This window comes from Micromys minutus (genome assembly GCF_963924665.1).
Source record: "Micromys minutus genome assembly, chromosome: 3".
In the NCBI taxonomy this organism is placed as follows: domain Eukaryota; kingdom Metazoa; phylum Chordata; class Mammalia; order Rodentia; family Muridae; genus Micromys; species Micromys minutus.
This window is the reverse complement of record NC_137972.1, coordinates 84,790,653-84,813,118: the sequence shown is the minus strand read 5'-3', so window position 1 is coordinate 84,813,118 and position 22,466 is coordinate 84,790,653. Positions and strand designations below refer to the sequence as shown.

At 37.4% G+C, this 22,466-nt stretch overlaps 1 protein-coding gene across 1 annotated transcript in view; it reads left to right on the top strand.

The window, feature by feature from the left end:
- The window catches only part of PRKD3 (protein kinase D3), a 74,615-nt gene that overhangs the window by 563 nt on the left and 51,586 nt on the right, over positions 1–22,466 (top strand). The window contains exon 2 of the mRNA XM_080914474.1: positions 6,202–7,120. Coding sequence (XP_080770600.1) covers positions 6,833–7,120 — 288 coding nt within the window. The 5' untranslated portion in view covers positions 6,202–6,832. The remainder of the gene's footprint in view (positions 1–6,201; positions 7,121–22,466) is intronic.

The window sequence follows — 22,466 nt, the reverse complement described above, 5'->3', positions numbered from 1 at the left end:
TGCAACCTCGCTCCAAGTCGTTCTACCGGGAGCTTTGCCCTGAGGTGAAACACCCGCTAGTGTGGAGCAATAAAATAATAATAATAATAATAATAATAATAATAATAATAATAAGCATACACGACAGTACGTGATTGCGTGTCCGGTATTTTATTTCACATCGTCGAAATCAGAAGTATAGGCCGTGCTGTCAGCAAGCTCCAATATAAATCAGGCTCCAGGCGACCTGCAGACTTTTCCGTACACAGATCGATGGCACGGACATAACTGTCCCTTCAGCCACGCCCGTCCCCACAGGAAATAAGACTATCGGTGTTATCTTTGATTAAAGAGGATAAGTTACAACTCGAAGTACTACTTTGTAGGACAGGGCCTTTAAAAACCTGTAGGCACACATGAAACAAGTTTGAAATGCGTTCATCTGTATCCTAGAAAAAATGTTGTTACGCTAGAAAATAACTTTTACTCTATACCTGATGTTGCAGTCTTAGCAGTTTTGATTTTGTTCAGCTCCTATCTAAACTTTTAATGCCAGGAGAGTAGATAAACCTTCGGATTTGCTTCAAGAAGTCTGCCATGAAGTCCTCAGACTCAGTTCTAAATAAGATTTGTTCTATAGGAACACTTTTCCTTCCCAGTAATAATCTGGAGTGGGATAAAACAACAGTTTAGAAAGAAACTTGTTTCAAGTTTGTGTAAATGTATTGTTTTTAAAATGTCTCACAGGAACCTTCACAATAGGTTTTGCTTCACAGGATAGTTTTTTAAATGTCATGGGCCCGAGAATATGAGTTTGGAGGCCTCTGATCAACCAGGGCAGTTTACATTTCAGGAGTATTAAAGCTAAAAGAATTTTCCTTAAATGTGTTTGGATCCGTTTCATTCTGATCCCCCTTCCCCTCACTCTCTTCCAGTACCTCCCACCCCCTCACCAGCCCCTTAAAGAGGTTTTATAACCATGAGCCTTTAGTCTTGCACATTTTATAAGCTATTTTATCAGATGACCACTTTAAAATAGACATTTCTTTCTGTTTGCGTGTTGTTTGTCATCTACACACTGCTATAAATACCAAAACCCACGGTAAGTTAAACTTTAACAGTTAGGTGAGTTGGCCACACCTCATACACATAAATAGAGGGGGTTATTAAAGTGCGATTTTCACAGAAGGGACAGACAGTTTTCAACAGAATTCTAACGAGGGCAAAAAAATATTAACCATAGTGGAGCTCATTGCTTGATTTTAAAGAAACTCATTCAGGATCGGATGTATAATTACTTATAATTTGATTAGGTACATAATTGGATTTAATAATCACATCTCCTCTTTGAGTCTCTTGGGTTATGTAATTCAAACGGAACTTGCCTCTTTGGAGCAGTCATTTAAAAGGGAAAATTGGTATATGGCACTTAAGAGATGTTTTGCTTTTTCTCCACTTGTGTGGTTATCTTATAGTGGCTGCACGTGAAAAGTGCTCTTTGGCAATTAGCCAATCAGATTTCTTAAAAACTGCTGATGCAGATTGAAGATATATTAAGCTTATCTATAGCTTCATATTGCTTTGCCAGACTGATGTTCCAATATCTGGATACACTTCTATGTGCCTGCTTCTCTCTACCTGTGCATAAAACCTGCCTGGTGTAACCTCTCTGCGTTCTCCAGGACTGTGGAAGGTCTGGGATTGAATGCTGCTACCGGGATCTGTAAACTTGTAGAGGGAACAATTCAGTGGCGTGCTAAGCTTTTAGAAAGACAGTTTTATATTAATCTGAGGGAATGTTTCTGAAATATGCAATAGATGTAGAGACTGCCACGGATTTTTTTTTTTTTATCTACAAAAATACCTGAGTTTTTGTACAGTATACAAGCATTAAGCAAATCAGACCTTTTTGAGGTAAAACCTAGACATTGACTTCAGTGTATTGGTCAGCTGTGTCACTGAAAGAGCTCACATGCTTTTTTACATGCTGAAACAATACATAGCAGACACGTGTGCCTATCTTCATGAGGGTTGGGATAGTGCCTTGCACTTTATTAACATCCCTTGAACAAAGTGAAATTAAATCTGGACAACCCTGGGAGTCAGGTAAACATGGTATTAAAAGTAAAAAGCTTCTTTTCCTCTTCATGTTAACATTTGCTGAATACAAATAGAGGGCTGGCTACCCTGAATAATGAGAGCTCTCTTTGTAGTCTTTAATGTGTCTTGTTCTCTGGAATCCTCTTGTTTTCTTGTTTCTTTAAAGAGACCGTCCCTGAAACCTAGCTGAAATTGAGCCTTCCTGACATATGCTCTGTTGTATCTTATAGTTTGTAATTACCTAGCTACTTAATGCAAATGCTTGTTTAGTGTCCGTGAGTTCCAGAGAGAGCAGTAGCTATGTCTCTCTTAGTCATCTGGTGAATACTAAGTGTTTTGTAAGTTTGTGTTGAATGAAACTACTGCTAGTAGAGCTTCTGACTAGAGACTTGGTTGAGATTGGAACATAATGTATGGCAATGAAGTGACCAGGGGAGGGGTGTGTACGTCGTAGATCAGCTTGTGACATTATGATGAAGTATAACTCAGTCCAGTCACTTAGCCTCCAAGGTCTTTGGTTATTGTTTTATTTTGTCTGTGACAATTGGGCACACTGAGCTAAAAATACCTTTTGATTCCATTCAGTGGTGACAGAATTTGTAAGTCCATTTGAATGAGATATGTGATAGCTATCTAAGAGAATTGTTTAAAAAATGCCAACTAAACATAAATTCTTGACAAACTAGACAATACTGTTCTGGTTTAGAGATTCATAGCTATTAGAAACAATATATCTAATACACAGTTTATAAATCAACAAGATATACTATTTGTTAACTATAAACTCTATTTTCTATTTGAAGTACGAATACAAAGAAATTAAACAGCATACCAAAGTTTGTATAAATTAAAATTGTTAGATTTCTTACAGATCAAGTCAAGATTCCAAAAACAAAAGCAGGAGAAACTTCTTTCTTTCAGATGGGATGAGTGGGCGGGAGCTGCTAAGACAGGTTCTTATATTTGTATTCATGCTGAGACTTCTAAAAAATCACCTTTATTCAAAATTACATATAGTTTATGAGGAATTCGTGTCTCTAGTAAATTAATCAGGTGTGTTATTAGATTGTTCAGTTTTGTTCAACCTGAAGATTCCATAAGCAGATTGTCTTTACCATTTCACATTTCATGAAAATACAGAGCTGAGAGTGGTTTGGGAACATTTCCCCAAGGACTCCACATGTCAGCTGACATACAACAATTTCTTTACTACACTGATATCTAGGTCAGACTCGGACAATGTGTTTAATATTGTTTTCATGAGATTCTAGTAGTCTTGAGTGAGTAACTTCTGAACTTTCTCTTTCTCAACTCTCAAGTGGCTGGTTGTGCAGATTAATGAGGTGCTACTACATGGTGTTTAGACTTGCGTGTGTTAGACATCAGATAGTGAGAGTTCAGTGAAGGTTGGTACTTCCTCCACTTGAGAAGGCTAGTCTTTATGAAGTTATAAGTACGATGGACTTCATTTCTTGTTCTGTTTGAAATTAGGCTGATGTGAACATTCTATACCTTCTAGTTAATCACAAATCATTTGAATAACAATCTCTTCCTGGATCTGGCTAAGGATCTTCTTTACTTTTTTTAAAACTATTTTTATTTCATTTACATTGGTTTTTGACTGCATGTATGTCTGTGTGAGAGTCAGATCTCCTGAAACTGGAGTTACAGATACCTGTGAGCTATCATGTGGGTGCTGGGAACTGAACCTGGATCCTTTAGAAGAACAGCTGGTGCTCTTAATAGCTCAGAGCCATCTCTTTAACCCCTGACAAAGAATATTTAAGTTTCTTTGGTAGTTCCTGAATTGTGCTTACCTGCTTTTCAGTACTCAGCACTTGAAGCAGCCCTCTTCATCCAAGGCCATGGGCACATCTCTCACCCTGAAATCTTTCTGCAGGGTTATTTTATAATAGCCATGGTTAAACTTGCTCACTACTGTATGGAATGAGCTGCATCTCTGCTCAGAGACTTGCACTCACAAAAACTTTTAGAATCTCGGCATTCAAGAGGTGGAGATAGAAAAATTGTAAATTTGAGACCATCTAGGGCTACATGAGTTTGAGGCTGGCCTGGGCTACATGGTGAGATTCAAAAGAAGAGACATTAAAAAATAGTCATTTAATTCTCTCATATTCACAAAATTCAAGTTTCAGTTCTCTGTGTAAGCTTGAAAACTGTTAGAAGGTCAGTGAGATACAAGTTGAGCAATTCTTTCTGTGTAATCTCTCACCCTCCCCTGAACAGTGATTCTCAGATCCCTGTCTTTAAGAAGCAGTAATTACTATAAAAACAGTACTGGTAAGAAAGCTTGGGTTCTAATCTCACTCTTTTCATAGCCATGTGATACTAGACACATTGCTTTAGCACTTTGTGCTTTGGTTTTCTCACCTGCAAGAATATTTCCCTGTTAGTCGCAAAGAGCATCATGAGGCACATTAGTGACATATTACCATCAAATGCTATAAAATAGGAGGTTGAATTCTAGCCATTTGCCCAAATGTTACTATCAGTGCTGTATCTTTAAAAGTTATTTTAGACGCATTTTATTCTGAATTTTCTTATTTGTATTCCTATTTCTGTATGACTTTGTTCATTTCATACTTCTCATTCATTTTAACTTCATTTTAGCTCCATTTCTACTGAACTGTGTTTTCCTAAAAATTGCAATCATAGTTTACTGGTATACTTTCCCCAGTGTTAGAAATCCCTTAATGATGAGTTCACTTTCTCCTGTGTTTCATAGTTTATCAGCAGTCACAGTCACAGTTCCTCGCTGACTCAAGTACATCTCTATTTGTTTCTTTAGGCTTCTGGAAGGCATTTGTGAACAAAGCAGTCCAGGACTTGTATTTTGGCAGAAATAAACTCTTTTGGAGAGATGGGAGTACTGGGGAAAACCTAGTGCTTTATACTTGCTATTGAGATGTATTCTCACTAGACTCTTAATATATAAAAACATAAAAGACTACATGAGTTTCCTATAGTGGGACATTATTCTGTATTTTTTTAATATCGCTTGGGTTGTATTTTATGTCTGTGATGTTTGTTTTGCCTTTCCTGTTTTTGTCCCTTCTGTCTTTCTTAGTTTCTTACCATAATTGAATTGTGTAGTTGTGAAATAACAGTGTTTGAACTTCATAAACTTAAAATACAATCACGTGCAGCTAGGTGTGATGGTATATGTCTAGGTGCAACAGTATATGTCTAGGTGCAATGGTATATGTCTGGGTGCGATGGTATATGTCTAGGTGCAATGGTATATGTCTGGGTGCGATGGTATATGTCTGGGTGCGATGGTATATGTCTGGGTGTGATGGTATATGTCTGGGTGTGATGGTATATGTCTGGGTGTGATGGTATATTTCTAGGTGCGATGGTATATGTCTAGGTGCAATGGTATATGTCTGGGTGCAATGGTATATATGTCTAGGTGCAATGGTATATGTCTGGGTCCGATGGTATATGTCTGGGTGTGATGGTATATGTCTGGGTGCAATGGTATATGTCTGGGTGTGATGGTATATGTCTGGGTGCAATGGTATATGTCTAGGTGCGATGGTATATGTCTAGGTGCAATGGTATATGTCTGGGTGCGATGGTATATGTTTGGGTGCGATGGTATATGTTTGGGTGCAGTGGTATATGTCTGGGTGCGGTGGTATATGTCTGGGTGCAGTGGTATATGTCTGGGTGTGGTGGTAGATGCCTGGGTGTGATGGTATATGTCTGGGTGCAATGGTGTATGTCTTAGTTCTCAACTACTTGGGAGGCTGAGACAGAAGGATCTGGAGGACCAGGAGTTCTAACTAGTCTAGACAACATAGTCTAATCCTATCTCCAAAAAAGAAGAATATGCTTTTTAACCTGCCCCTCCTCCCCAGCCAGGGTTCAGGAGTTAGTGATGAGGGACAGGGGTAATTAAGTGGGAATCTCTCTGAAATTATAACTGTAATAAAAATGATTGTGAAAACTAAAGTTAAAATGACTACCCACTGCCTTGTATTCATGAATTGTAAAAATATCATTCATCACTAAAAATTATAGGGATTCTTACATTTTAAACTGATATCAAATGAATATAAAACATTTTAAAAAAACCCTTTTAACTTTTTCTTCTAGGTTGACAGCATTTCAGGAGGCACCAGCTTTTCTTTCTGGATCCATTCATCCAAAGAAAAATATGTTTGTACTATTGTTACAAGCTTTTTATTTTTGCTTGATCACAAGGAAGTTCAATCCCAAGATGGCTATGAGTACATATGAGAGGGTGAATTAAGGCGTGGCCATTTGTGGTATCCTGTCAATCCCTGAAGGAACACATTAACTCAAACAACTTAATCAGGAAGATTTCATATCTCGACACACACAGATCGACTATTCAATGTGTATTTTCGGAAATGAAAAGCAAAAGACAAGAACAGATTTAAAAGAAATGAAAATGCCAAACAAATAATCAGTATCAAGTCCGTTCCTTCTGTGATAATGGTGATGTGAAGTGGGTCACAGATCCGGGTGTGGTCCTAAAGACAAGATTCTTGATGGGACTGACATTGACAGCAATAGGACCTTTTGTGCATTCAACTCAGAGCAACAGAATTTTTCATCAATGGCATGAGTGGCTCAGCTGAGGAAATAAAGCAGCTTGTATCTAAATCCAAAACTGTAGCCATTTTTTATTGCTATTATTTTGAAAACTTCAGAACCATTTAAAAGGCATTGACAGCTATTTTTATAGATTAAAGAAAGGCAGATGTCTGCAAATAATTCTCCTCCATCAGCCCAGAAATCTGTGTTCCCTGCATCTGTTTCTGCTGTGCTTCCAGCTCCTTCTCCGTGTTCAAGTCCCAAGACAGGACTCTCAGCTCGGCTCTCTAATGGCAGCTTCAGTGCCCCATCACTCACAAACTCTAGAGGCTCGGTGCACACCGTTTCATTTCTACTTCAGATTGGCCTCACACGAGAGAGTGTTACCATCGAAGCCCAGGAACTGTCTCTCTCCGCTGTTAAAGACCTCGTGTGCTCCATTGTTTATCAGAAGGTACTGTGCAAGCTGTTTATCTCAGTAATGTTTTCCTAATTAATATTGTTTCTCACACATCTCCATAATTTATGTATGAAACAATGAGAGAACACATTTGGACTCCTCAGTACATTATGTCCTAATTATGACCATTTTGGGCAGTATTCTAATAGACTGTGAGCCAAAAAGCCTGGAATTTCAGTATCTAAAGGGAACCTATATCCCAACTTAAAAATATCACTAACCCAAGAATAGTGTCATTTTTTTAGTCCGGGAGTTATCTGACATTTCACTTGACTTCAGAGGAAAGGGTCGGGAGGTAATAGGTATAAGACGTTGAGGTAAATTACTAGAAAGGTGGCCACCATAGCTCCTGAATCCAGTGTCCACCTGAAGCTTGGGCTTTTCAATTGTCCATTATTTGCCCTCAGATACACACTTGCCTTCACTTTGGATGCTGATAATTCCTCACAAAAAAAGTTCAGAATCTACCTAAACTACCATTTATTATAGAAGCACACTCTCTTATAACAGGTTGTTCAAGGTGGTTGTTTACTGTATAAGCACCTCTTGTCCTATACTGTGCCATCTTTCCATTTATTTATTCATTCATTCATCCATTCATTCATTTTGCATCCCAATCACAGCTCCCCCTCACACAGCCCCTCTTTCCATCCCACCTTCCCTTTCTCCTCTGATACTAATTTATGAGGCCTTCCTGGGTACCCACCCATCCTGACCTGTGCCATTTTTTAATGAATCTTGGCTCAGTGGATAAGCTAGTATGATTTCTACTTATGAATTATTTATATAGGTTATATTAATTGGTTCTATTTTATTCTTAATGGACAACCACTTGCTTCAAACAAACTTGTACACTGATTGCAAAAATTTTCTCTCAGGGACATTTTATAAAGTGGCACAATTTATAAAATGCTTGATTCACAAGCGTGAGGCCCTAAGTTCAAATCCCTGTAACACCCAATTAAAAAGCTAGACTCAGCAGTATTGTACCTTAGTCCCAGCACTAGGGAGGTGAAGGGAGACAGGCAAACCATAATAGTGAAATCAGTGAGTTCCATTTTAAATGAGAGACCCCCATCTCAAACAATAAGGTGAGGAATGAATGAGGAAGAGACATGAAGCCAACCGATGACCTGAGTAAACACACAGGCACAAATGTGTACTCACAGAGACATACACAGTCTCTCAACGAGAATGGTAACTTTAAATTTTAGCTCTTCATCTTTGATTTCCAATGTTTTATATGGTTTGTCATTAGCTTCTAAATTAAAAGTAGTGAGTAATCTAAAAACATTATAGTTTGTGATAATGGCCTATGGACCTATGTTTTAACAGTGACTTGCTGGTGTAAATATTACCTAAAGTAAGAGTGACTTTAGATCTGCAGCATTGTTGACTTGTTTTTGAGTGTCTTTACTTACTATAACATACTTAATTTTGAGAGGGGGTCTTACTTCGTTGCCCTGGCTGGTTTTTGGACTCTGGAGTTCTCCTGCCTCAGTTCTCTTTATCTGGTACTACAGACACCAATCACCTTCCCCAAAACTACCTTTCACTGTCTTCAGTTTTATTTCCCTTTCATTACAAATACTTTTGTAGCTATTTTATAACCTTTTAAATTTAAAGGTGATGTTTAAACTTAAGGGTAACTTCTTTTGAGAGCATAAGCATTTATAACCTATGTCCAGTGAAACTTATTCATTTTTTAACATTTAGAATTTTCAACTTTCGTTTTTAATTGATAAAATATGTGTACATATAGTTATCATGTATAGCATACTAAAATATGGATACATTGTATAATGGCTATGTGAGCTAGTTAACTTGATTTACTTCTGATTATTTATTTACTTGAATGAATTCATTTACTTCACCCATTTATACAGAAACATACTGATTCTTTATAGGATTGTTACAGAATCAGATCTATTATTTACAGGATGACATTAGCCAAGAGATTTTACGTATTTGAATAAGTTTCCAGATCTGTCAAACCACTGAATTGTGTGGTTTCCAGTCTCTTAAGTAAAGCTGTGCAGTTTGGGTCTTCTCTGTAGGAGACAGATACATGAGAGAGGAGTCTTGAGTGGTTGATGAGAAATCTTAAAAAACCAGCTTAGATTTGAGGTTTTATAGATATGTTCAGGGATCCCTAACTCATTTGAAACTTGAAAAGCTGTCAATATTTCTTACCTTTTCTCTTGTCTTAGAGATCATGCTTTCTGGCCATTCATCTTGTCTGCCATTCATTATGTAGGTACAGTTTCAAGTTCTAAAATAATTAGTTGAATGGTTCTTGAGTGATTATTTTGAACCTCCAAAGAAAGATGTTATTTAATACTTATAATTTATGTACTAGATTATCTTTCAAGTTAGTAGTGAGGATAATTCCTCTGTAAATAAATGCTTTAGATTTTTAAAATAATAAGATTGACTAAATTAATAATAATTATAACTCCAGTTTGTTGATTTGTCAGTTTCTATTCAAGCCTCTTTATATAACTTTTCACAGCTTCACTATATCAGTGGTCACTGTTATCAAAAAGGAAATGGAAGCACAGAAAATATAAGTTACTTTCTAAAGCCTGTGATAATAAGAATTCAGAGATTATATTTCTAGCTCTTGTGCTCTAGACAACTGCTTTGATTTTCCATTATCAATCATTTGTGAAATGCCTTCCAGTGAAGAGACAGTACAGTCAGTAATGGTAGAATCCAGTTCCCTTGAAGCTAACTGCCATTGTGTGTGCTGAAGCCTTTATAACAAACTGAAGCAAATGATTTCATAATAGCTGACATTTAAAATTCTAGAAAAGTGACTGGGTGCTTGATGGTTTCATTTATAATTATTTAGGTGGTTTGATCTAATGGACATATTTGTTCTTTTAGTTTCTATTCTTGATAAACTCTCTTATGTAGAGCCTTCTAAATATAGGCCAGTAGTTATATTTTAGGTATTAGATGGACCAGACATTGTCCCTGCCCTTAAAAGCTTATATTCTACTGAAGGAACCACGTTCACTGGTATCAGATATGAGAAGTAGTATGAGATATTGAAGTAAAAAATGTACTTTATAGGCTGATGAAGAATGTAGAAGGCTGAGCTATACAGAAAATAATATTAAACCTGGAAATCCAACAGCAAAAAATGAGGAGGTGAGGACAAAAGGATTGGGATAAGCAAAGGCAGGGAGAGGAACATGGTAAGTGTTGGGGCTAGAGAGATGACTCAACAGTTACAGCAGTAAACTGTTATTCCAAAGGACCTACGTTTGAATCCCAGCATCCATATCAGGTGGATCACAACCACCTGTAACTCCAGCTATGGGGAATCTGATGTTTTTGGCACCACTACACATGTGGCATACACCACACAGACAGGCACATGATTAAAAATAAAATAAATCTCAATAAAAGAAAAATAAGTGCTAACATTTAATAAGTGCCTACTTGGTGTCAGGAGCTTTAGATGCATTTAATCCACATATCTGAAACTTTAATGTGCATGAGCTTCATTTGGGAATTCTAAGGAGTATTATTTTGATTCAGTAGGTTTGTGTGAGTATACATTTCTATTATGGTAATGTTTGTAGTCCTTTGTTATAGATCTTATTTTAATTACTTTTCTCTTGCTTTGCTCTAGTTGTGCATAACCAAAACAACTAATAAAATAAAGCATTTAGTTTGTGGCTCATGATTCCAGACGCTTAGATCCTATGACCATTGTGGGAGGGACATGGCACCAGGCAGACAGGCACATGACACTGGGGCATCAACTGAGATCTCACATCAGGATCCCCAACCATGAGGCAGAGAGGGATAACTGGGAATGGCATGGTTTTTGAAACCTCAGAATTTACCCCCAGTGGCACACCTCTTTCAACAAGGCTGCACCTCCTAATTCTTCCCAGACAGTTCCACCAACTTGGGACCAAGTGTTCAAACATGAGCCTATTGGAAGCCATTCTCATTCAAATCACCACAGACTCATACTGAGTTACAAGGGTGTAAGTGATCTTTATTTAATAAAACAGGAAAGTGAAATTTTATCAAAATCAGAGATCAAACTTAGGTCTATCTTAACTCAAAGCCTTCTATATTACTCTCTGTACCCTGCTGCCTTTCCTTGGCAACAAAAGTATTCACACTGGATCCTTCCAAGAGTAGAGATTTAACTAAGGTGTTTGTGTAGTGAAGTGAGTTGATCACTTCTGCCTTGAGGAGCTTACAGGGAACTGATAAAGTGGCTTAGTAGGTAAAGGTCTTTGCTGTCAACCTCAGTGACCTGTGTTTGTTTCCTTGAATCCATATGGTAGAGTCAAAATTGACTCCCAGAAGTTATCTTCCAACTTGCAAACATACACGTGCACAAATCAAATAATTATTAAAAATCTTAAAGATATTTTTAAGATGAGTTAGAGATGAAGTTGTGGATTACAGAAAAATTACATTGAGTGACTTGAGATCCTGTTATCCTAAAACTCAAAACATATATCGCACCACACACAGTAATAGTGGGAGCCCTTAACACCCTACTCTCATCAATGGACAGATCATAGAAGCAGAAACTGAACAGAGACCCAGTGAAACTAACAGAAGTTATGAACCAAATGGGTTTAACAGACATCTATAGAATATTTTATCCTAAAACAAAAGTATACCTTGTACTCAGCACCTCACATCACCTTCTCCAAACTTGACCATATAATCGGTCACAAAACAGGCCTCAACAGGTACAAGAACATTGAAATAATCCCATACATCCTACCAGATCACCATGGACTAAGGCTGGTCTTCAATAACAACAAAAACAACAAAAAGACCACATACACATGGAAGCTAAACAATGCTCTATTAAACTTAGCTTGGTCAAGGAAGAAATAGAGAAAGAAATCAAAGACTTTAGAATTTAATGAAAATGAAGGCACAAGATACCCAAACCTATGGGACACAATGAAAGCAGTGCGAAGAGGAAAACTAATAGCTCTGAGCGCCTCCAAAAAGAAACTGGAGAGAACATACACTAACAGCTTGACAGCACACCTGAAAGCTCTAGAACAACGTAAGCAGATGCACCCAAGAGAAGTAGATGGCAGGAAATAATCAAACTCAGAGCTGAAATTAACCAAATAGACACAAAAAGAACTATACAAACAATCAACAAAACCAGGAGCTGGTTCTTTGAGAAAATCAACAACATTGATAAACCCTTAGCCAGACTAACTAGAGGGTGCAAATTAACAAAATCAGAAATGAAAGGGGAGACAACAGAAACTGAAGAAATTCAAGAAGTCATTAGATCCTACTACAAAAGTCTATACTCAACAAAACTTGAAAATGTAGAAGAAATGGACAATTTCCTTGACAGATACCAGGTACCAAAGTTAAATCACGATCAGATAAACCATCTAAACAGCCTTATAGCTCCTAAAGAAATAGAAGCAGTCATCAAAAGCCTCGCAACCAACAAAAGCCCAGTACCACTTGGGTTTAGTGCAGAATTCTATCAGACTGTCATAGAAGACCTAATGCCAATATTCTCCAAAGTATTCCACAAAATAGAAACAGAGGGAACACCACCCAACTAAGTCTTCAAAGCCACAAGTATGCTCATTCCTAAACCATTCCTAAACAAAGACCCTACAAAGAGAACTTTAGACCAGTTTTCCTCATGAGCATTGATACAAAAATACTCAATATTCTTGGAGACTGAATTCAAGAACACATCAAAACAATCATTCACCATGATCAAGTAGGCTTCATTCCAGGGATGCAGGGATGGTTCAATATCCGGAAATCCATCACTGTCATTCACTATATAAACAAACTCGAGAAAAAGCACATGATTATCTCTTTAGATGATGAGAAAACATTTGACAAAATTTAACACTCCTTCGTGTTAAAAGTCTTGGAAAGGTCAGGTATTCAAGGCACATACCTAAACATAGTAAAAGCAATATACAGCAAATCAGTAGTCAACATCAAACTAAATGGTTAGAAGCTTGTAGCAATTCCACTAAAATCAGGGACTAGACAAGGCTGCCCAATAGTACTGGAAGTCCTGGCCAGAGAAATTATACAGCAGAAGGAAGCCAAAGGGATATAAGTCAGAAAGGAAGAAGTCAAAATATCACTATTTTCAGATGATATGTTAATATACTTAAGTGACCCCAAAAATTCCACCAGAGAACTACTAGAGCTGATAAACAACTTCAGCAAAGTGTCTGGATATAAAATTAACTCAAATCAGTAACCACCTTCTACCCAAAGGATAAACAGGCTGAGAAAGAAATTAGAGAATTGACACCATTCACAATAGTCATAAAGAATATAAAATACCTTGGTGTGACCCTAACCAAGCAAGTGAAGAATCTGTATGAGAAGAACTAAAAGTTTCTGAGGAAAGAAATTGAAGATTTCCCATGCTGATGGATTGAAAGGATCAACATTGTTTGTCTAAAGCAATCTACAGATTCAATGCAACCCCCATCAAAATTCCAACTCAATTCTTTATAGAGTTAGAGCAATTTGCAAATTCATTTGGAATAATAAATACCCGGGATATAGAAAACTGTTCTCAACAATAAAAGAACTAATGGGGGAATCATCATTCCTGACCTCAAGCTATATTATAGATAAATTCAGATTTAAAACAAACAAACAAACAAAAAACGCATGTTATTGGTACAAAGACAGGTAGATAGATCAATGGAATAGAATTGAAGACCCAGAAATGAACCCACACACCTATGGTCACTTGATCTTTGACAAAGGAGCTAAAAACATTCAAGGGAAAAAGGACAACCTCTTCAACAAATGGTGTTGGTTCATTGGCAGTCAGCATGCAGAAAAATGCAAATTGATCATTTCTTATCTCCTTATACAAAGCTCAAGTCCAAGTGGATCAAAGCCTTCCACATAAAACCAGGTACGCTGAAACTAATAGAAAAGAAAATGGGAAAGAACTGAGAACACAAAGACACAGGGGAAATTTTCCTGAATAGAAAACCAATGGCGTATCCTATAAGAACAAAAATCGACAAATGGGACCTCATGAAATTGCAAAGCTTCTGTAAGGCAAAGGACACTGTCAAAGGACAAGATGGCAACCAACAGATTGGGAAAAGATCTTTACGAATCCTACATCTGATTGAGGGCTAGTTTCCAATATATACAAAGAACTCAAGAAGTTAGATTCCAGAAAATCAAATAATGCTATTTAAAAATGGGCTACAAAGCTAAACAAAAAATTTTCAACTGAGGAATATTGAATGGCTGAGAAACACCTAAAGAAATGCTCAACATCCCTAGTCATCAGGGAAATGCAAATCAAAACAACCCTAATATTCCACTTCACACCAGTCAGAATGGCTAAGATCAAAAACTCAGATGACAGCAGATGATGGCAAGGATGTGGAGAAAGAGGATCACTCCTCCACTGTTGGTGGAGTTGTAAGCTGTTACAACCACTCTGGAAGTTAGTCTGGTAGTTCCTTAGAAAATTGGACATAGTACTACCTGAGGACCCATCTATACCACTCCTGGTCATATACCCAAAAGAAGCTTCAACATCTTACAAGGACACATGCTCCACCGTGTTTATAGCAGCATTATTTATAATAGCCAGAAGCTGGAAAGAACCCAGATGTTCTTAAACAGAGGAATGGATACAGAAATTGTGGTACATTTACTCGGCTATTAAAAACAATGAGTTCATGAAATTAGGCAAATGCATGGAACTTGAAACTATCATCCTGAGTGAGGTAACTCAGTCTAAAAAGAATACTCATGGTATATATTCACTGATAAGCAGATACTAGCCCAAAAAGCTCAGAATACCCAAGAAACAATTCATAGAACTTATGAAGCTCAAAGAGAATGAAGGCCAGCAGGTGAATGCCTCAGTCCTTCTTAGAAGGGAGAACAAAACACTCATGGGAGGAAATAAAGAGACAAATAGAGGAGCAGGGATTGGATTATAGATCATCCAGAGACTGCCTCACCTGGGGATCCATCCCATTTGGAGCCACTAAACCCATGACTTATTGCTGATGCCAAGTAGTGCTTACTGGCAGGAGCCTGATATGGATGCCTCCTCAGAGGCTCTGCCAGAGCCATACTGATACAGAGCTTGCAGCTAACCATCAGACTGAACACAGGGACCCCAATGAAGGAGCTAGAGAAAAGACTGAAGGCGCTGAAAGGGTCTGCAACCCTAGGGAGGAACAAAATTATCCACTACCCAAACCCATCACAGCTCCCAGAAACTAAAAGACTAACCAGTGAGTTCGCATGGAGAGACCCATGGCTCCAGGTGCACATGCAGCAGAGGATGGCATTGTCTGGCATCAATGGGAGGAGAGGCCTTTGATCCAGGAAAGACTAGTTTTCCCAGTGTAAGGAAATGCCAAGGTGTTGCAGTGGGAGAGGGTGGTTGGGAGAGGGAGCATCTTCATGGAGGCAGTGGGAAGGGGAGGGGAGATGGGATTGGGGGAAAGGGAATGTAAATACAGAGAATATCCAATTAAAAAAAAACAATTGTGTATTTTTGAACCAGTGATTTTTTTTATCCCCTTATTTTCTAGCATTTTTAGTCTCAGAAATGTGGGATACACATATACTTGGGCCATGTATATTATTATATTTTCTCTTTTAAGCTATCTTACAAGATACTATTTCTAAAGATTTGTTAGTTTATTCTATGTGTGTATATGTGTGTCTGGGTGTATGTGTACCATATGCATGCAGTGTGCTTGGAAGCCAAAAGAGGCCATAGATCGCCCAGAACTGTGATTAGCTGTATATTTGAGCTGCCCAATGAGGGTGCTAGAAACTGAACGTGAGTTCTCTTGGAGAGAATAACAAGTGCTTCTGACCATAGAGCCCTAAAAGATGTCTGTAATAAACTCTATCACTTTTAAGTTCATGAGATTGATCATTCTCAACAGTTACAAACAGCTATATATATAATCTAATTCAAGATATAAATAATCTGTCACCCTAGACAATCTTGTACATCTGCAGCCTCTTTCCCTGACTTCAGCCCCAAACAACAATTACTCTGCATCCTTTCACTAACTCGAACCTTTCTGGGTGTTCTTACAGATAAACGAGATCATCTTCTATGTAGTGTTTTGGGACTTAATATTATTGTATTGTATCACATAAAAATGTTTTGGAAACTAATACTAATTACTATATTGCTATAGTTTTTTACATTGCTGGATTTGTCTCTTATAATAGCTATGCCTTAATTTCTTTGTTCATTGATATACAGTGGAATTATTTGCAGTTTTGGTAGTTATGAGTCAAGTTGTTGTCAGCCTTCTCATACAATCTCAATTATAAGCTGTAAATATAAGTTGGCTTTTGTCTTCTTAGAAGTGTAATGGCCAGGTGTGTGTTTCAAAGGTAGTTGTACACTTTCGCCATCGACAGGCTTCATATCCTTGCTCACACTTGCTATCGCAGCCTTTTTAATTTACCCATTCTGTTTGCTGTATAGCAATGCCTCCTCCTGCTTTTAATTTGTATATCCTTGTGGATATATTGGAAATCAGTGTTTCCTATATGAAATACTAGATTTTTTTTTCTTTTTTATCAGCTCACCCAAACTATAGTTTGGTGAGAGGGAACCTGGGAAGAGGGAACCTCAGTTGAGGAATTGTCTTCTTCACATTGGCCCACAGGTACATCTTTGAGGCATTGATTTTGGACAGGTTATCCTGGGTTGTATAAGAAGCTAAGCAAGCGGTGGGGAAGCAATAGCAGCTTACCTGCATGGTTCCACCCTGACTTCTCTCAATAGTACCCGATGATTGTCATCTGTGAGCCAACCAATAACTTTCTTCCCCAAATTTTTTTCAGCATTTTGTCACAGCAATACAAAGCACACTAGAGTATATTGTTCATCTTATTACTGAATATAAAAGTTCTTCATACATCCCTGGTACAAAGTGATTTGATTTTTAAACAGCAGATAATTAAAACAAACATATCTTTTGCCTTAACATTTTCTTGTGCTACGAACACTTGAAATTTGCTCAGCAGTTTTGAAATACAAAGTACTGTGTCAAATATGTTCACACACACTCAGCCCATTGTTCAGTAGATCTCAGAAGCAAAAGAACTTAAACTTATTCCTCCTGTCTAACTGAGGCTTTGTGCTTGTTGCCTGTCATCTTTCTCATATCCTCCCCTAGCTCTGGAAGTCTGTTCTCTGCCTCTTGAGTTCTAATATTTGAGATTCTATATATAAGCAAGAAGACTGTTAGTACTCACCTCTGCACTTGCCTTATTTTACTTCCTGTAAAATGTTCTCTAGTTTCGACAGTGTTGGAGGGGCACAGTCATTCTACCTCAGAGTTCACACTGATAACCTCATCCTAATATAGTCATTTGCAAAGATCTTGTCTGTGGCTATTAGGGTGAGAATGCTAACACTGGGAGTGTGACTTTCAAGTTAACTCTGTATATAGTGTATTGGTGTGGCATTAGGGTCAGAGTACATCTGTTTGTGTGTTACATGCCTGAAGCTCTATTCTCTCTACAATGAATTGCTCAATGCCCTTTGTTGTAAAACAGTTGACTATACAGATTTTGGGCATTCCTAAACATTGAGTACTTTATTTGTCTCTATACCAATTTCATATTGTTTTGAATTCTTTAGTTTACAAACAAAAGAAAAACCCTATGAAGTCAAATGCTAAAGTCCTCAACTTAGTCCCCCTTTTCAAGAATCTTTTGCCCATCTGATCCTTTGCATTTCCAGATAAACTTTAAAACCAGATTTCCTAGTTTCTATACTTTGGAAAGGGCTTTTTGAAACTTCATAGATATTATTTTCAGTAAGAGTTTCATGTTTTCTTGTTAGTATAACTTTTTCTTTATTTATAATTTTTCATGTGTTACATAGAAATACAAGCTTTTATGATATGTCCTTAACGTTCCTAAACACATCTAACTTTATTTTGAAGATTCTTTAGGGTTTTCTGTATAGATTATTTTTTCTTCAGGGGATCTTGCTTTTTTCCAAGTAGTATTTAATTCTTTTCTGGCTTTTGCCTTTATATTTCTTTGCTTTGGCAGTGAGAATTTCCAGCATAATTTTGAATAGAAATACACATGCATCCTGTTCCATTTGTAAATGGAAAATCTTTCAGTCTGACCAATCAGGGTGGTGTGTATTTTTGAAGGTGTCCTTCATCAGGTAAAGGAGTCTCTGCCTCTTCAAGGTGGTAAAGACTTTTTCTAGGGAGTGTCTTTAGTACTTCCCGCTTCCTAACAGCTATCTTTTTTTTTCTCTTGGTCTCTTAACATGGCACATTTTCTTAGCTGAATCTTTGAATGTTAAATAGCCTTGTATTCCTGGATCAAACCACATACTATATTTCTCACAGTTTTTCTAGTTTGATTTATTAATATTTTCTTAACTTTTTCTGTCTTTATTCATGAGGGATACTAGCCTATAGCTTTAATTTTTTTCCTTATCTTTGGTTTGGGTATCAGCAGAATGTGGCTTTAAGAAAGGTGCTAGGATCTTGGGATACTGATATGTGTGTACTTTACCATTAAGATGCTGTCCCTTCCTTGGGCTAATGCTGGCTTAGAATGTTCCTCTTCTTCTTCTGCTTGCTAAATAGATTTAAATAAAAGTTTTAAATAAAATTAATATTGCCAGGGTTAATGGACTTGACCAGAGAAACCATTCTAGACCATGTCTATTATACCTAACAGACACGAACTATTCAGATTAATATTTCTTTGGTGAAGTTTGGTGTCCTGGTTAATTTTTTGTGAACTTGTCACATGCTACACTTACACGTAAAGAGGAACCTCAGTTGAAAAAATTGGCCTCCATCAGATTGCCTATAGGTAAGTCTGTGGGACATTTTCTTGATTAATGATTGTGGGAGGGTCTGGTCCACTGAGGACAGTGCTGCCCCTGGGGGAATTTCTGGGTTGTATAAGAAAGCAAACTGACCTGGCTATGAGGAGCAAGCTAGTAAGCAGTGTTCCTCCATGGTCTCCACTTCATCTCCTGCCACCGTCCTGCTTGACCTCCCTCCATGATGTCAGCGTTACAGTGAAGTAAACCCTTTCTTCTCTAACTTGCTTTTTGTCATGGTGCACATTACATTCATTTAGTGCCTCCAGTGGAAAAAGAAATTATTTAGTTTTTAAAGTCATTAGTACAAGTTACACACAGTATTTTGTTAATGTCCCAGTAAGTCTGTAGTATCTCCGGTGAACCACTCACTCGTGGTACTGGTCAGGGCTGGTTATTAATTTTTTACTTTTCCTTGATTTATTTGATTCATAGTTTACCAATTTTGCTTTCAGGGAACTAGCCTTTGTTTAATTGATTTTTCTGTATTATGACCTGTAGTGCCAGTGCAGGATGGGTGCAGACTGGTCCCAGGGACTCACTGGCCAGTTAGCCAGCTAAAATGGCATGCTCCATGTTCATATAGCCTCTCTGTCTCAAAAAACAAGGTGGAGAAGTGATTGAGGAAGAAGCCTTGATGTCAACCTTTGGTCTCCAAGTGTGCACGAGTGTGTGTGTGTGTGTGTGTGTGTGTGTGTGTGTACGCATTCGTGCACACAAAGAGCATGAGTAATTTTAATTTGTATAACTCACTGATGTTTACTTTATAATATATAATTCTGCATATACTACTTTGTAAATTATACATATTGTCTTAGTTCTTATTGAAATATCACAATCAAGGCAGCCTACAGGAGAAGGGGTGTATTAGGGTCTTGCAGATCCAGAGGGATGGGAGTGTGTCACCTCTGTAACAGGAGCATGGCCACTGGCCCTGGAGCAGCAGCTGAGAGCTCATATCCAGATTCACAAACAGGAAAGAATAGGGAGTACATCGGGGATGACAGGAAGACTTTAAAGCATCAAAACCCACCCTGTGATAATAACCACCTTCTCTAATAAGACCATACTTCCAAATCCTTCCCTTCAGTTCCCAACAAGTATGTAAGCAGGTGAGCCTCTGGTTGGGTAGGGAGATGGGGAGGATGTGGAAGGGGAAAAACATGATCAAACTGCATTGTATGAGAGAAATGTAATAAAATTACTTTTGTACATGCATCTCTGTTGTTTATTTATTTGTTGACTTATCTTTATTTATGTGTATATGTCTGTATGAGTGTATGCCACAGTGTGTATATAGGTACACACTGTGTGATTTGCTGGAGCTGGAATAGTTGAGAGGTACCTGACATAGGTTCTGACAACCAAATTCAGGTCCTCCGAAAGAGTTGCAAGTATTCATTACTGCTGAACCATAAATCTGACTTACATTTTAGGTTTTTTAACTTTTTGTATATTTGCCCAATTTTCAATATATTTTTAAAATTTGTGGTAATTGTATCTTGTTCTGAAGTTTGGGTATTAAAATAACTTTTTATTAGTGTTTATATAGTGATATCTTTTCACATGATATATGTGTACATATATATGTTTGTACATACATTCTACACCTCTATACTTTCTTCATTTGTAATTTTATGTAGGTTTCATAGTTGATTGTATGTTTCAGGTTTATTCATTCAACTACTTAAGTGTTAAGATAACTAATGTTTAATACAGTTTTCAATATAGATCCATTAAATATATAAATTTCACCTACTTACAAAGATTTTATGTAGGACTTCTCCACTTCATGATAAAGCAAAAGCAGTATATAAGTTTGCTGGGCTAGGTGAATTAAATGCATGCTCAATTTAATATTTGCAGCCTATTAGAAGTATATACGGAAGTGCCTTATCAGTCAAGAATCATCTCTGTGACAGAATGTGCTCTATTTTTATATGCATTTCTTCTGTTTTTGGGACCCTTTCTGCCTTCTTTTAACTATTTCCTCTCTCCTCCCCTGTTTTGGTGGTGGTTGTTTTATTTACTTTGGTTTGGTTTGGTTTGGTATTCTCTAAAAGTTCCTTTTAGCATTTTCCCTAGTGTAAGGGTCAGCATCTATATCACTTGACCAAATCTGGCTACCTTTGTTTCATTTCCTGTTGTTCTGATAAAACATCTTGTCTTATGGAGGAAGGATTTATTGCCTCACAATCCAGGTGACAGTCCATCATTGCAGGAAAGTCAAGGCAGCAGGAACTTGTAGTATCTGCTCACATTGTATCCACAGTCAAGAGCAGAAAACAGTGGATTAAATGCTGCACGAAATGCCCACCTCATTTTCTCCACTCTTACACAATCCAGGATGCCCTTCCCAGGGAATAGTTTGACACTCTGTGCTCTGGGCTTCTCATGTCACTTTAATCAAGATAACCCCCCCTCCTCACAGCTAGCTAATCTAGACAGTCCCTTATTGAGACTCCTTTCCCAGATGAATCTAGATTTTTTTTATCTAGTTGACAATTAAATTTAACCATCATACTGGCCCGCCATCTACACAGCACAGCATTACATTCATTTACATAAGGTCTGTAGCAGAGGTTAGTATAACAGATACCATATGACCCTCTAAGCCTAAAATATTATCTGGCATTTTACAGACATCTGAATTTTTAAAATTTTAGTTGATATGCTATAAACATGTTTAAGTTAGGCTAGAATGTCTTGGTGTATAATGCATTGTAAACCTCAGAACTCCAACCCTGTGTTTCTGTTCTTTTTATCTGTGCTATTATTGTCATATGTTTTGTTTCTACTTTCACTTCTCATTGTTCACTGTAGTCAGACTGCACAGTTACTACAAACACCGAAGTAGCAGATGCAGACTTGCTGTGCCTAGTAGTAGTTTTCTATAAGCTTGTTTTCACAATACTTGTCAACCAAGAAATAACATTATTTTATGTATGTTTCTGCCTAAGGTTGCATTACTTAATTTGCACTGTAAATTATTAATTCACCAACATTCTTCACAAAGCCAGTGGCACTAGAATGCCTGCCTGAATAAGACAGATTTAACTCAGCCAGTCTTCAGAACCTATAGCCCAATGCAAATCAGTACAGTTAAACAGGCAAATGATAATATGAAGATGCTTTGAAATATTTAAATTATGTGTTTTTACATGAGATTACCAGAAAAGGAATGCTTTTTATACTCTTGTAATTCAAAACTTTAACAACATTTTTTCCAGGTTAATAAGATAGTTGAATCTAGATAGAAAATGCAAGCTAGTGGCTGCTTTCTTCTTGGTAGTCTGTAAAGAGCTAGATAGAATGATACTGTTGTCAGTTCCCTAGATTTCCTTGTCTACTACTTACTGCTTCAGTTGGATGAATATTTGTGGTGCTCTAACTTTGTTCAGTCAGAGTGCTAGGCCCTGTGGAAGTTCCCAAAATGGAAGGCTTTTCCCTCCC